Raw genomic sequence first — 16305 nt, forward strand, 5'->3', positions numbered from 1 at the left:
CCACTCTTACACAACTCTGTTTCATTTTTATTCACAGTATTCATTATTTCCTCATGTGGACATTACATCTGCACATTCTTCCACTATCTATCTCCTGCTAGAATGTAAACTTTATCAAAGGAACATAAGAATTCTTTTCCATTGCTTTCCTTTGTTTGTTTGGTTTGTTTTCTTATTATATTTCCAATGCCTAGAAAAGTTTAGACTAATAATACCCTTTAAGAAATATGAATTAAACAAATGCTTGGGTGAAGCAAACAGTGAATGAATGAATAAATACAAAGAGTCCCTAACTCAATTTTCTAGTGAAGTGACTTCACACCATTTTCTACCTTTATGCATTTTCCAGATCTAAGTTGACTAGATAACAAGAAAACATAGACTTGTCCTGCTCTTTTGGAGGGCTAGAAAGTACATCAGGTATCAGGTCTCTGTGGTCCTTTGTTACTAACATTTAGTGTATGATAGCTTCACACATCTGTGGGGACACTGGCTGTTTGAATTTGTGGATGACAGGAATGATAAATTTAAATTCTTTCAAAAAACTCTCTGGGTGATTCTTACAAAAGTAAACTCACTTCTATTGGGCATTCTGTATAAAAAGCACCCAATTCAATTTTCTTCCCCAATTTTTCAATTGCTCATGTTGTCCATACATGCACAAACTTAAGGAGATACTACTATTGTTGTTGTTAATTTGCAATTTTATTCAGTGATTACAGATGAGCACTTGTACTCAGTCTTTGAAAAGTAATGGTTTCAGGCTGAACTGTGTCAGCACTGTGTAGGTAAAATTCAACTCTATAATCAGACATTCTCAAAACTGTTTCCTTGATTGTTCAAACTTTCTCTCAATAGCTCTGGTATCGCCCTCAAGGGGAAGTCCAAAGGGCATAAATGTGGGCTTCTGAATGTTTGCAGTGCTCTGTAATAACTTTCTTTGGTAATTAAAACTTTCCTGGGTTTGGCGGGACTCCTTGTTTCAACTGTTGTTTGGGAAGATTTATAGAGTCTAAGCTATCTCATTATGTCTCATATTTACACTTCACTGATTTCAACTTTTTTTTTTTTTTTTGTAAAGAAGGGCTCATGTTTGTACCATGCAGTTGCCACATACGATGTGAAATCTCCACAGCCCTGCCCCTGGTCACTGAACGCAGCTTTCAGAAGCATTTTACACAAGAACAGGATATTGGCAACTCAACTGTTAAATCTGTCTGTGATTATTCTTCCTTGAGATCACTCTGATGTCACCAGTGTAATTTGAGCCGGGAGCTTTTGTTCACACTTTAAATAGTAGTCCCGGAATGATTTTGCTACAGACTCTCTGGAGAGCCCCGGAGCTGAATTCCAGAAGATCCCCATATCGATGAAAGCAAAGCGAAGCCACCAAGCCATCACCATGTCCACGTCGCTTCGAGTAAGCCCATCCATCCACGGCTACCACTTTGACACAGCTTCTCGCAAGAAAGCTGTGGGCAATATCTTTGAAAACATAGATCAAGAATCACTACAGAGGCTCTTCAAAAACTCTGGAGACAAGAAAGCAGAGGAGAGAGCCAAGATCATATTTGCATTAGATCAAGATTTGGAAGAGAAAACCCGAGCCCTGATGGCCCTGAAGAAGAGGACGAAAGATAAGCTTTTACAGTTTCTGAAACTGCGGAAATATTCCATCAAAGTTCACTGAGGACAAGAAAATGGATAAGGACGTTATCCACGAATGAACATTTAAAGACCCAGTGAGTTTGTGAGACTCTAACAGAGGCAGCATTTTGTGGCTGTGTTGCAAGCTTCTCTCCAGTCAGGACTCCGAGCCTGAGAAGGGACAGAGCAAACTGGTGGCAAAGACCCCAACCAATTCCACACCCTGTGCGATTACAGTGGAGAACAAAATGCTTTCAGCAAGAATTTGAAAACTCTCCCTGCAGGAAAGGACAGATGCTGGTAGAAGAGAATGGACAGATGCAGTGCCAACAGATGGCCCAGGAAGACAGACAGACATCCAGGGCTACATTGTCAGGCCCTGGGACTTAAATCCAAACTGAACTGTGTTCATCTATTTTTCTCCCCAATTGAACTGAGCAGGGAGAGAGGAGGGTGAGAGAGAACGGAGAAAAATACCAAGCATCAATTGTTTACTGAATTATTTTTATCAGAATGTTTGAAATGTTGTCAAGTCTCAATATTGTCTATTGGTAGAGATTTTTAGAGATCTAAAATTATTTATTTGCATTTATGACAATGCCTGAAAAAGTGTACCACCTGGGTGTTAAGTACAAATGGAAGGAACTTTCTCAGCTCAGTGAAACCTACGCCACCTTCTGGTTTGTTTGTAAAGGGATTTTATACATTTCAAACAGGTTGCACAGAAGTTATTAAAATAATGGGGTTCTTCATAAATCTGAAGTACTGTGAAAAAAAAATTTATAATGTTTTTTAATCTTCTGACTAATGCTAAAATATAATCTAATTAAATTTCTTATAGTTACCGCAATAAGCATTAGGAAGTGAATATGATATACTAAGTAGTTTATAAAGATGCTATGGTTTCTATAATTTATTATACATGCCAAGTGATATGCAACCCTAATAAATTATTATAAACTTAGCTGCTCTTGGTCTGTGATGATTGGTCTCGAAGGAATAAAATAAGATGATAAATTTTGATTTTTATAAACTCTTTTAAATATTTGACCTTAAAAATAAAGAGTGCTTTGAGAGTGAATTTACACCAATTGCCAAACTTTAAAAAAAAAAAATTTACACCAAAAATTGGGGAGATTTCTTTGTCCCAACTTTAAAACATAAGATATAAATATAGAAATTCATAGACTGACTTATCAACATGGTATTCATCTATCTATTCAGAGTGAATTTTAACTGGCTTTGTCTTCATATATTTGAATTTTGTCCTCTGTGATTAGAGTAGATATGTACAGGTGACATTTACTTCTCCCTAAACAATATATTTTAGGGTTAGAGTCTGAATTGTAATTAAGATTCACTGTTTAATATAAGCCAATATGGGAATGACATTACCATCTCTTTAATTGTTTCCTTATAATATTATAATAAATACACATAAGAAGGCATACATCAATGCTCTTTCCTAACAGACAGAAATAAAAGTTTCCCAGAAATTGAGCATTGCGGAAATACTTACAAAATTGATGTTTTTATGTCAATTATAGTAAATAAAACAAGTCTAAATCTTTTGGAAAGGTTACAAGTCAGGATTTCGAATACTAAATTTTTTAAAAGAAAAATCACATGATTAAAAAGTCAGTCTTTTAAACTACAAATTGACTGATCTACTGAAGATAATAAAATAATCACTGCATTATAAAGAAGCTCTTTCCAAGAAAGAATCAATGAAAACCAGGAACCAATATGCAGAGTGTGTGTGTGTGCGCGTGCGTGTGCGTGCGATTGATGGCTTTTTTCATCATATTTTCAATGACAACCCTGAGACCAAAAAAAGAAAAGAAAGTTAAAAGATAAGAAAGAGGAAGGGCATTGCCAGGGGTGGCTTCGCTACTGGTGCTGTCAGGGGATTATGAAAGTGAAGGTTGTTAAGAGGGCCCTGCTCTGTCACTCCATCTCCCCAGCCTTTCCAACTGAGCTAGCTTAATGTTCTCTGCATGTGCTGGAAATAAGCTTCCTACCCCTTGCAGGTCCCCTCTGGGGAAAAATGTAAAGTTACTTTCTATTCAAAGATTGAAGCCCACCTTAGCTGTTGAAGGCAGTTCAAGTGCAATATTTATTATATATACCCATAACCACATACTCTATCATTGTTGTTTTCTTTTTCATTTGCATGTATTAAGTTGTTTTATTTCAGTATATTATCATGATTTTCTGATTTCTAATCCAAACCAAGGGCAACAAATTAAAAAAAAAAAAAGGTAGGGTAGAATGCACAATGGTGTGGAGAATAAGAACTCTTCTGGTAGATTATTTCCTCTTCATGGAGAACAAAGGGAGGAATCAATGAGATTGCACAGGCATATTTTTGGCTCCATAAAACATTTATTATGTAATCTCAGGTGAATAAGCATTATTAGACCAGGGAGGACTAGTTCAGTTCAGAATTCCATCTGTGGCCCAGAGATGGCCACATAGATTTCAAGACATATTATTTTAATAGAAAAAATAAAAGAAGTAAAGATTAAACAGCTTATTAATAGTATTTATCTTATTGGTATCATTGAGCAGGTATTATTGACCTGTTTTCTAAGATTTTTTTTGTATTAAATCACTAAGTTCTATAACATAAGAGGGAAGAGCAAGTGTGTGTATGCATGAGCATTTACACATATATAGGCGTATATATAGTAATAAACCTGAAGCACAGAGAGATGAAGAAATTTGGCCAAAGTCACACAGCTCATAAATCCAAGATTCAAATCCAGAAAGACTGGCTTTCATTTCTAGCCACTAGGTTTGCCTGCCTCACTAGGAGAAAACAAGCTTCTCTTTTTCCTTTAAAGTGATAATGTCTTATATGCTATTCAGAAAGGGAGAGAGAAGGGAAAGCATATGGAAATGGTAGGAGACCTTCAATGATACACAAAATTATAAGAGGTTATGAGGGGCAAGGGGGAGGGGGGAAAAAAGGGGAGAGAATTGAACAACAGCAGAGGAGATAGAGAGGGAAGATGGGAGGGGAGGGGAGGGGAGGGGGGATAGTAGGGGATAGGAAAGGTAGCAGAATACAACAGTCACTAATATGCCATTATGTAATAATGTGAGTATGTAACAGTTGTGATTCTGCAATATGTATTTGGGGTAAAAATGGGAGTTCAAAACCCAATTGAGTCTAATGTATGAAAGATGATATATCATGAGCTCTGTAATGTTTTGAACAATCAATAAAAACAAGCAAACAAACAAACAAAAAAAAAACATGGGAAGTCGTGGCCTCTGAAAAATCACTGTGATCACACGTGTCCATTTGTCTGTTTAGTTAGCACTTGTACTGCATGGGGAAAGTGTCTTGGTTTAATACTTTTAATTGCACCAAGCATTTCTTAGATGGAGGCTTTGAAGCCCGCAGTTAAAATAACCACTGTATTGGCACCTTGGTGTAAAAGGCCACGCCTAGGGTCTCTTCCACTCAGCTAAGGCATTGGGCCTTGTTTGCTGTTTAGGGAAGTCAGGAACCACAGATTCATTATTCCATTTGCTCAGTCCATCACCTGGCCCACAGCAAAGGAGGATTTGCCTTGTAGTTCGGATTTACTGAGAAAGGGGTCCAGGTTATGTGTCTGACTATATTTTTCCCATTGTCCAGGGGTAATCAGAGGATGCAATTGATGTTCCCCTGGGGAGTCTTATCTGTTAATAGAAAATGATTAAGCCATGGTCTGGGGACTGTCTGTCCTTTCAGAGCACATCCTCTGTCCTTCTGGACTGCAGAGAAGGGCCTCCCAGCCTGGCATGCTATTTAACTAACCCCTTTCCCACACAGTGGAAATCAGAGATCACAAATAGGGAAAGCATTTGAATTTTATGCATTCATACAACATTTTCCTTCTCAGAGGAGTCAAAATGCTTTAAAAATGAACACCATACAGTGAGATTGGGGTTGGTTCAAACTTGATGCCATGGAAGAGAGTGTAGAAATTTGTGTGTATGTCTGTGTGTGTGCATGTGTGTGTGTCTATGTGTGTCTGTGTAGATGGCTATGTGTATATCTGTATGTATATGTGTGTCTGTGATTTTGTGTCTGTGTGAATGTGTGTGTGTGTATGAATGTGGTTGTATGTATCTGTGCATGTCTATATGATTGTATGTCTGTGTGAATGTGTGGACTTGCCTGTGTGTCCGTGTGAGTATCTGCATGTGTGTGTGTATGAATGGCTATATGAGTGTGTATGTGTATGAATGGCTAAATGAGTGTGTATGTGTGAATATGCATGTGTGTGTGTGTGTGTGTGTGTGTGTGTGTGTGTTAGCAGAAGAATGGGAGGAGATCTAACCCTGTCTGGGGAGACACTGGAAGATTCCATGGAGATCTTCCCCATTTCAAAATAGGAGTTGGGAGAGCAAAGGGGAAAATTTCTATTTCAGCTGAGCTTAAGCAATTCTGGGTGATAATTAGAAAAACAACAGGGCCTTAAATGACGAACTTTAGTATTAGTTTTATTCTGAAGGTAACAGAAACATTTATTGCCTAAGTATTATGTATTATGCCATAGAAAATGTATGATTAGTATTTTGAAGAATAATATACTGCCAAGCAGCTGAACTCATGGTCAGAGTCTATAGTGATTCTTCCATAACTCTGTGGCCTTAGCTTTGGTCTACTGAAGTGAAAATTCATCCAGGACCTTTGCAATTCACTAGCAGTGAATTTAGCTGCATAGCTAAATTCATCTGAAGATGAAACAAAAGAGATTATAAAGACAAGTGTTGTGAGGTCAGACTGGGCAAACATCTTGTGCCTACTTAAATTTTGAAGGAATTGTGAATATGCTTAAACCTTGTGATAGGCCTTCATATTTAACAAGTATTATGACGAAATGACTACTAAGCTCTCTCTTCACTTGGATAAGCCTTCTGCAAACAGTTTCTAGACATTTGGAGAGATTATCGCAGGTACAAACCAATGTGTTCTATTTCAATACACACTGACATCGGAGATGGGTTGGCTAAGTGTTGGCAAAACTGTCTTACAGCATTTTGGAAATAAGCATCTTCTTCCTATGAAGTTTAGCAGAGATTTAAAAAAAAGTAGATGAGTAGTCAGAAGATTTTTGTTGCAGTCACTTCACGCTTTTCCGTACTTTACACACACACACACACACACACACACACACACACACACTGTAGACTGGCAGTCCTTCAAGAGTACAGGGGATTCTCTTCCCGAGCCTTTGTTCCCCCTGCATACAGCAACAGCATGCAAAGCAAACATCACCAGACTGATACTAGGATTCTGGGTTTTCCCCCAACTCTGCCTCTGGAAAATTCATCTTTGATCTCTGGATTTCATCTATAAAGGAAAAAAAAGAAGTTTAATTAGATAATGTCTGTGGCCTCTTTTAGCTCTCATAGTCTGCATCAGTGGCAAATCATAAGGGTACAATGTTACATGATAGGATTTCTCTCTGGATCCAGTTGGCATCTGCTATAGGACAGGAATTTCTCTTAAATACAACAAAGGCCCAGTTAAAATTTTTTGATCATTAGCAGTGGCTGCCAAGGGCAGGGAGTTAAATTTCTGTGGCTAGACCTGTGATTTTAAATGGAATGTATTATTTTTGTTGTTGTTGGTTTGTTGGTGCCTGTCCCAATACTAGCTGTTAATATTTCGATTATCTCTTCCACATCCAAACAATGGCAGAACCACTGAGACTATCACCACTGTTGTGCGAATGTTAATCTTCTGTGAAGTTGGAAAAATATAGATCCCTGCTTCCAAATTCTCTGGGAACAGTGCCCAAGACTAGCTATTTTTTACAAAGTTGTATGTCTAACATCAGATTTAAGGAGTCACTTCTTAGTTTACATTGGAACTTCCATTACTGGCATTTCATAATATAAGATCAAGGAAAAAGATGAGTTGATTTCATGGAATTAGAGTTTTTCTTACCATAGTACTTCTTTCACTCATGGAAAAATGAGAACAAAAAAATTTGAGAAGACGACGATTACTTTAAGTTTTAATAATTGCAGTCAGTATAGGTTAATTCTTCCATCACTTTTCTTGGTGTCATTTAAAAAAAATGTATCATGATATTTATTTACTTACTTGGATACATACAAGTTTTACCAGGGGAAAAGTTTCTGCTTCCTACCACTGCCTTTCCCTCCTATTCTCCTGAAATTTGCCTATATTTGTTATTTACATCCTAATCTTACCATCTAAAAGGTCTCGAAGAATGCCGCTGGTCCTGGAGTGTACAGGGAGCCACAGTATCTGAAGTGCTATTTACAAGAAGCATCTTCTACTGGTACTGCAGACAACCTAAGGCAGGGCAGCATGCTAGTTTCCAAGCCTACTCTTATCAGAATCTCCTGGGGGACATTGGAAAATCCAGGCCTCTGGACTTAATGATTCAGAATTTCTGGGGCTAGGCACCCACTCTTTGCATTCCACAATCACTCCCCAGGTAATGCTGCTGCTCAGTCAGATTGAGAACTGCTGACCTAGATTAAAGTCACAAGCTGTGCTCGGTGTGAGGACATGGCTCACTCTAATTCATACACACATCCCCGGGAGTTTTGCAAGCCTCAGTGTAGTCTGCACCAAACTGCTGATCAAGGATGTGATCCGTGGACTTACTGGTGGCATACATTATTTTTTAATCATCTTTAATCTAAATAACACCATTATTTTGACTTTGCTCTAAATTCTATTTGTTCTGAGAAATCCTACCTTATCACAGCCACCTGAAGTAATTGCACCATCATTGAAACTTCTGTAAAGCATAGAGTCTTAGCAATCACAGTATATTTTTCAAAAGAATGGAAGCCTTCCTTCCCCATAATATGCTTACCACTGGCCTTCTATTTTGGAGATTTATTTCTTAATTTAGACAACTTAATCTTTTAAAAAGGATATTTACATGCACCACTAGTTGTCACTTACATTTTGGTACATTTAACAAAACACACTGCCTTCCTAACAGCAAATTGTCTGCTATTGAGACAATATGGCTTTAATTTTAGGGGGAGAGTGCAGAGGAACAAATCTTTTGAAACTAGAGATAGCAGACATCTGAAATTGGTAAAGGAAAAACACCTAAAGGTGATGCTCTGGAGGAGAACATCTTTCTGATTTTTTTCTATTACCTATCTTGTATGCTGGAGAGCTAGATAGTTCAATGGACATGTGGTGTGGTGGACATTAGAAAGATAAATAGAGCAGAGTAGAGGGCTTGTGTGTCCAATTTTGTCTCAGCCATTTACTGGTTACATGTACATTTTGAGTGAATTATTTATCCCTCTCAAGCTCACTTTATCATCCATAAAAATAGAGACAGCAACACCATCTGTATTGGTTTTGAGCACTGCCAAAACAAAGCACCTCTGACTGAGGAGCTTAAACAACAGAAATTTACTTCCTGGTAGTTCTGGAGGCTAACAGTTTGAGATCAGGGTTGGTTTCTTCTCAGGCCTCTTCCGTGGCTTCTAGACAGCTGTCCTCCCCCTGCATCTCCATGGTCTTGCCCCCATGCATGTCTGTGTCTTAATCTCTTAATCTCCTGTTCTTATAAATGCCTCAGTCTTTTGGAATTAGGGCCCATTCTTGTGACCTTGCTTTCACTCCACTACTAACCTTTCAAGGTTCTATCTCCAAACACAGTCAGATTTTCAGGCTGTGGGTTAAGATTTCACCATATGAATTCTGACTGGAGTGGGGTACAATTCCACTCCTAATACTTCTGTATTTATTTCTCTTGATTGTTGTAAGAATAGCACCAGGTAATAAATGTGAAAATGCTCAGAGGTTAAGTACCTGTAAAGGTATGTTTTTCTTATGGTTAAAGATTACAAAGCCTTTAGCCCAGAGCTTAACATGAGGTAGGTACTTTAGAAGTGTTTATTTAAAGAAAAAAAATCAGACCCATGCACACATCACTTTAACATAAAGTATTCGTTTGATGTATTGGTTTATTAATCTCTGAAATCAACATCTGCATCCCTTTTGTCTCTCAAAAATCTCCAAGGAGAGCTCAGACCACAGTGGCCTATTAGCGTTCAATAAGTGAACCATGGCAAAAGCCATAGTTCACGCTGGAAGAGCCGTGTCCATAATGGCCTTTTGCGATGGTGCATTTCTACCACTAAGCACTTTGTTTGCTTTTCATTTCACATGAATGGCTTCAAAATGTTCAGTGGAAGAGAACAAGTTCTTTGAACTTCTGTGAACTGAGTTTGCTGATACTGTCTAGTCCTGTTGTTCTTGACATACTTTCTATATCTGTGATTATAAATCTAAGTCTGAAAAGTGTTGTTTTTTCCTCTTCTGAGTCCAGCTGCAGAATCCTATTATAACCAGCCACTGCCACTGGGCATTTCATTTGTGTGAGTGTGAAGAAGGGAGGGGACAATGCTGGAAGGTTTAAAAGCTCCAAGTGCTGATCACAAAGGTAATTCTATATATCTTACCTTACATGGTAAGAATTTCAGAATGAATGCCATGGACTTAGAGTTCCATGGTCTGTGCTTAAGAAGTATGAGAAACTTTTTGAAATAAAGCCTTCCTCGTGTTAGAAACCAAATGCCATCAGTATTGTCTAATTGAAATTGAGAAAAGAAAAGTAAATATGTATCATACCAGCTATAAAGATCATACTGATAGGACACTGAACAATCACTTGATACAATCAATGGGCTAACATAAATCAGTCAAGCAAGTGTAGGTTATTATGTAGGCAAGATAACAATCTGAGTGGATTTTACTTGTGATCATACTGAGTTGGTGAATGAATTATTGTTGTCTTTTTATTTTACATTGAGAAGATGAGGTTACCTGCTTCCTCATCTTGCTTACAAGATCAAAGGGGCAAGTGATGTTTCAATGACATCTAGTCTGACCTATGGACTCTTCATACATGAAAGATATCATGACCCAGAATTTGTATTTTATTGAATGCATTTTGTGTTTATTTCAGTTTCTATTCCTTTATAGCTTTTCCTATTATTTTAAAGTAGCATAAGAAAATGATTTTTAACTTAAAATTTAAAAGCTTGATGTTGTTGTCAGTTACATTTGTTATGATTCTAGATAAATAAGTCAGAACTGGTTGCTTGCACAAGGCAGGGACATGCCAGATGCATCACCTCCCAAAGTCTGCTCTTTGGTAAATTAATACCAGAAATTCAATATTCTGAGAACTAAGGTTAAGAGACATGAGAAGACTAACTCTTTCTTACTAAAGTCACAATTTGCAATATAAACAAGAATTTACTCATTAATGGGAGAAATTCACCTACAAAGAGGAAGACAAAATATAAGTAAATGCAAAGGGAGATCCAGTGTCCTGAGGACACCCTCACCCTGGCTTTGTTAATGTTTAAGAACTTGCCTTTCAGCAGAGATCTATTATCTACTGATATCTACAGCAGTGTTCATCCTGCGTGGCAAACCAGTCCAATACTTACTGATGTAAACTGGCAACTCTATTTAGCTCATGGTTCTATGTGTCAACTTGGACATTCTTCTGCCCTGGGTCAACTCAACTATCTTCAGCTGGGCTCTCTCATGCATTTGTTGGTGATCTGGCAGGTCAGTTGGTCAATGATGTCAGGTGGCCTTACTAACACGCCTGGTGATTGACTGGCTCTGAGACAGGGCATCTAAACTCTCTTCCACCATTTCCTGCAATCTACTTGACTAGCATATAAGGATTCTCAACCACAACTGTGCTAGAAAAATATTTGTCAAATCCCATCTTTCTGTTTTCCCCATTTGTAGACACCATGGTCACCATCTACGTTTTTTTTTTTTTTTGTGCCATTATCCTTTCTATAACATAGTACATTATAATAATTACATTATACCTTATTCATGAGAATCACAACCTGGACCTTCTTCCTGAGATCAGATCCAGATTTCATTCAGGAAACTCCATCATTCATTTAGAATTTTAAAAAATATTTATACTCATGGCTAGCTGATTCTATGCACAAAGTTCAGTCATTTCAAAATGATTTTTCACTTGCTCCTATTGCTAGCTGAAGTCTTCCACAAAATGTCAATGTTAAAAATGTAATATTCAAGGAATATTTGTTATTGTCTTTCTAGAGTCTTTGATTGAACAGGAAGGGCAGAGACTTCACTCTGAGCCTCAGGTACCAGTGCCAGTGTCAAAGCAGTGGACAGGGATAAGCAGATTGCTGACAAATCTTAACTGTCCTAATCATAATCTTTAAGCGCTCTTCTCCCTATGGAATGTGTAAGTTCAGACTATTGATCTTCTGAGCTTGTTCTTCTTGCTAACCTTGCTCTGTGGAGGGATCAAAATTAACTGCCTGTTCTGTTCTCTGGAATCATGGATGTTGAGAGCCATTAGCCTGAGGGAGACAGACTGACTCAGGGAAAAGAATTAATGGAAGCACATGGCTCCCGCAGGCAGGAAATGCTTTGATAGGCCTTTTCCTCTTTTTGTTACCCAGAGAACCTTGACAATAGACTCCACCTTGGAGCAGCTGCTCTCTCCCCCGTATGATGATCGCAGCACATTTTCCTTGTCAGACTTGGAGTCTGCACCCGGGAGTGATCAGGAAGGGACAAGTACAATGTTGGGGATCTGCCCTTGAGTCTCCACGCTGTGTGATGGGTGGAGACATCACCCCAAAGACACACACGGATCCCTCTGGCACACGTTTCAGGAAGACCATCTGTTTCTATTGTTCTTCTGACCTTTTGTTAGAACCCACCCTTAAACTGAAATGAAAGCATCAGGAAAAAAGTTAAACTCTATAGCAGTGTCAGACCCTGTTTTCACAGCGAGTCAAATTAGAAAGTATTAGGTTAGTCCCTAAGATGCGCCCTATATCATGACCAATGTTGGCAGTAGAGGAAAAGCTAACATTTCCCATGCTTAAATAGTATTAGGACTACATAGAATGATATAAATTTCATTTACCTTTTCCAGCGTTTCTGAAATGCAAATGTTGTTTTTTTTTCCCCATTTTATAGATAAGGAAACTGGGGCTCTGGGTGGCTTGTCAACTTCTCTGATATCAGTGCAAATTCATAAGAAGATAGGGGAATACAAAATAGGAATTCTATCTCAATTTCATGTAGGATACACTTTTGGTTCATGTATCTCTGATGTTTAATAGTTTTTGTTCCCCATTTCTGTGTTCAGTGTCTAAAAGGCTCCAAGGCAATTGGGAACGAAGGGGTCTGGTTCTAACTTCATTCTGATAGGTGACATGGAGTGAGTCACTTACCTGCTGGGTTTTAGCTTCCTCTAAAATAGAAGGGACACGAACTAAATGAGATTGCAGCCTTTCTTATTTCTAAATATATAACTGTGTTATACAATGTGGTCTGGACTGCATAGTCATTAGAACAGTTATTACCAAAAACTAATAACTATAACCCAGGAAATATCAAGAGATTGTGGAGAAATTAGAACCCTTGTGCATTAATGGTTGGAATCCAAAATTCTAAAAATAATGTGGAAAAGAGTATGGCAATCCCTTAAAAATCTGAAATTTAGAGCTAACATATTATCTAGCAAGTCCTCTTTTGGTTATATACTCAAAATAATTGGAAGAAGGATATTAGTTTATAATAAACGTCTAAACTGGGAAGAAAAACAGCATATACAAGAAAATTAGAGCAAGGCGATGTTGCTGCAGCCGAGAGAATAGAAGGAAAAATGGCATGTGCTAAAAAATGGAGACAGAGGCAGGACAAAATCATTTGGGGCCCAAGGTACAGAGTTTGCATTATGTTGTACTGCAGATAGAATCACTGGAGAACATCAAACTGAAGAATAGCAATATTCGAATTTGTGTTTTTAAAAGGTTATCCTGGCAGCTTTTGTGGAAAGAGCCAGAAAAATGAAATAACACAAAATATTTATTTTATAGTTGGCTATGTAGTTTTCTGCCTTTTGTAAAATGGAAAACAGAGAGAGAAAAAATTAGATTTCAGAGATACTTTGGAAGGACATGTCAGCAGAATTTGGAGATATACTGGTTTAATCCTCTGCATTATTTCTCAAATCAGTTATTTGCCCTGGTGCCATAGTCACCTACCTGGGCTTCAATCATCTTCCACTGGAGGGTTGCTACTATTGATGTGGGTCACTGCCTTTAGTTCAGAGCTTGATTTGGTTTTCTAAAATGCCACGCACAGTATACATGTAACTTCCTTGATAACAATTTTCAAAGTTTACCCATTGCAAGAATCAAATCCAACTTCCTTAGACTAATGCTTGAAACCCTTTGTGGTCTGGTCTCTATAAACTTGCATTGCCTTAACATGGGCTTAGCTAATTTAAAAAATTTATTTCTTTAGCATCTATTCTAGGCCAGATGCATGGCCACTGGAAACTCCTTTATAAACATTCTTGTTGCTTCTGTCTGTCTTTATGGAGTACCTCACCTTTCCTGCCATTTATGGAAATCCCACTCTTCTTTGTCCTGGATTAGAACTCATTTTATCAGGAAGGTTTTCTTGTGCTTTTAGCTTGTACTATGCACAGTTAGCATTGTCTTCATCATCCATGGGCACTGGCTTGTTGCTAAAGTAACTTTTTTATTTCTCACTAGAAATATAAATCTCATTTTCTGTGGAGAAAGTACTCAATATTCAGAGATTGCAGCCTATGATGTCAATAATCACATGCTTCGCTCAGAGTGGTAATGAGGCCTGAAGGTTGGGGATGCTGAGAGGCTGTGGTGGGGGAAGTCCCCAAAAGGGAAGGTGAAACATGTCTGGCATTCAGGAAACAGTTGTTGGATAAGTGGATAGATGATTGATGACTTTGTCTAGTGTACAGTATTGACATACAAGTGACTTGGGGATAGGGTAACATCTGACTCTTGTCCGTTATATACTTGCAACTTCAGTTCAATTATTTCTTGCATACTACTAGGTTCAGAAGATGCAAAAAATTAGATTTATTTCAAATGTTGACAGTGGGTTTAAGGGAAGGTGGGAAGAGGCAGACACATAAATGAATCATCATAACATAGGGCAGTAAGTCTACCAAAAGAAAAACATAGGTGACAGCAATAGCTCAGAAGAGGAAGCCATTAATGATGCCTAAAGAAGGTATTCATTGCCTAGAATTTATTACAACCCCAGTTTGACTGAAGAATATCACTCTCATTCCACTCTGATCTTTCCTCTCTCAGGTTCTTGCACCTACCTTGCGCAGCTGGGCTGCACTGGCCCAGCTTGTTATCTTCCAAGAAGCCACACTTCTCATTCTGTGTGCTAGCTCAGTGTTCCTCAAACATTAAAATGCATACAGACCATTTGGGTATCTTGTTAAAATGTAGGTTCTGATACGGCGATGCTTGGAATTTTACTTTTCCAACAAACTCCCGGGTGATGCCAATGCTGCTGGTCTACAGAACAAACTGAGAGTAGTGAGATTACTGTCACATCCCTGGAATAGCTTTTACCCACATTCAAATTCTCTATATTTTTTATAAGTAAAATCAAGTATCTTCCCTACAAAGATCATCTCCTGAACTTCGGAATTGGGCATCAGTGTTTTTATCTCTGCATTCTCTGAGAGATATTTCTCTCCAAGTCTTGCCCCCAGGAGAATTCAAAGGTTTCATAGGGAAGGTCTTGGTCTAATTCATCCAGACTCCTGGATGGTATCTGTCACAGAGTTGTGACTTAATAACTATTTGTTCAATTAAATTTGAATTGAATGGGACTTGTGGGTGATATATGCCCTATTCAATGTATTCAGACCAGATCAGAATCCATAGACAAAACCAGGTCATTGTAGCAGTATGTTACCATGAACTGTAATAAGATACAGATTATAGTTATCAGGGTGGGAGAAATCACATATTTGATAAAGAATATATATTTTTTACTTGTTGATAACTGGGTCTTCAGAGTCTAACCTGTGCCTTGCATATAGCAAATAATAATTATTTATTGAATGCTAAAGGATTAAAGGATGAAGGTACTAAACTTCAAATCTGTAGTTATCACAATTTAACCCCTACAACATAAAGGGGCTAAAGTCATGTTAAGATTTTAATTTTGCTGAAATAATATTAAAATATACAAAAAAGAACAATATCCTGGGCTTTTCCACTTAAGAAAAATAGGGCTGTAAAAATCTGAAACTCTTTCTCAATACTGAATACACATCAAATTTGTTAACTTTTATTAAGAAGATTTTCATACTTATCAACAAAGCAAAATCTAAGGCAGTTTTCCATGTGAATCGTCTTTTTTTCCTAACATACCAAATTGTTTTAGAAAAACAAAGAATTTGTTTTGTTACTATTAAATATCAAAAGAGTCTCTTCTAATTGCAAACATGAAAGATTCTTCCCCTGCATCTCCCTTCTTTTTTGCTGATGAGGAAAATTTCATAGTCTTGGTTGGTACCAAAATAGCTCTGTTTTGCTGACCATTATCATCTTCATAGGGTGGGGCAATGATAGTGAACTTAGAACACAGGAAGTTTACCATCTCACAGTATTAAATTAGAATATCTTGTTAAAAAAATGCAACTAGAATTTTTATTTTGTGTTTAAGCAATTAAAAGTTTTATTTTTTTCTGTCTGTTGATATTAATATGCTATATTAATATATTAGGACAGTCAAGTAAGTAATACTTTAGAAATATT

The 16305-nt window shown here is 37.6% G+C and overlaps 1 protein-coding gene across 1 annotated transcript; it reads left to right on the plus strand.

Moving 5' to 3' along the window:
• Window positions 1–1289: 1289 nt before the first annotated feature.
• Window positions 1290–2611, plus strand: TCIM (transcriptional and immune response regulator). Its single transcript, XM_081268940.1, has one exon. The coding sequence runs from the start codon at window positions 1370–1372 to the stop codon at window positions 1688–1690; it is 321 nt and encodes a 106-aa protein (XP_081125066.1). The 5' UTR covers window positions 1290–1369; the 3' UTR covers window positions 1691–2611.
• Window positions 2612–16305: the final 13694 nt, after the last annotated feature.

Source organism: Spermophilus citellus (genome assembly GCF_964194105.1).
Source record: "Spermophilus citellus genome assembly, chromosome: 16".
In the NCBI taxonomy this organism is placed as follows: Eukaryota; Metazoa; Chordata; class Mammalia; order Rodentia; family Sciuridae; genus Spermophilus; species Spermophilus citellus.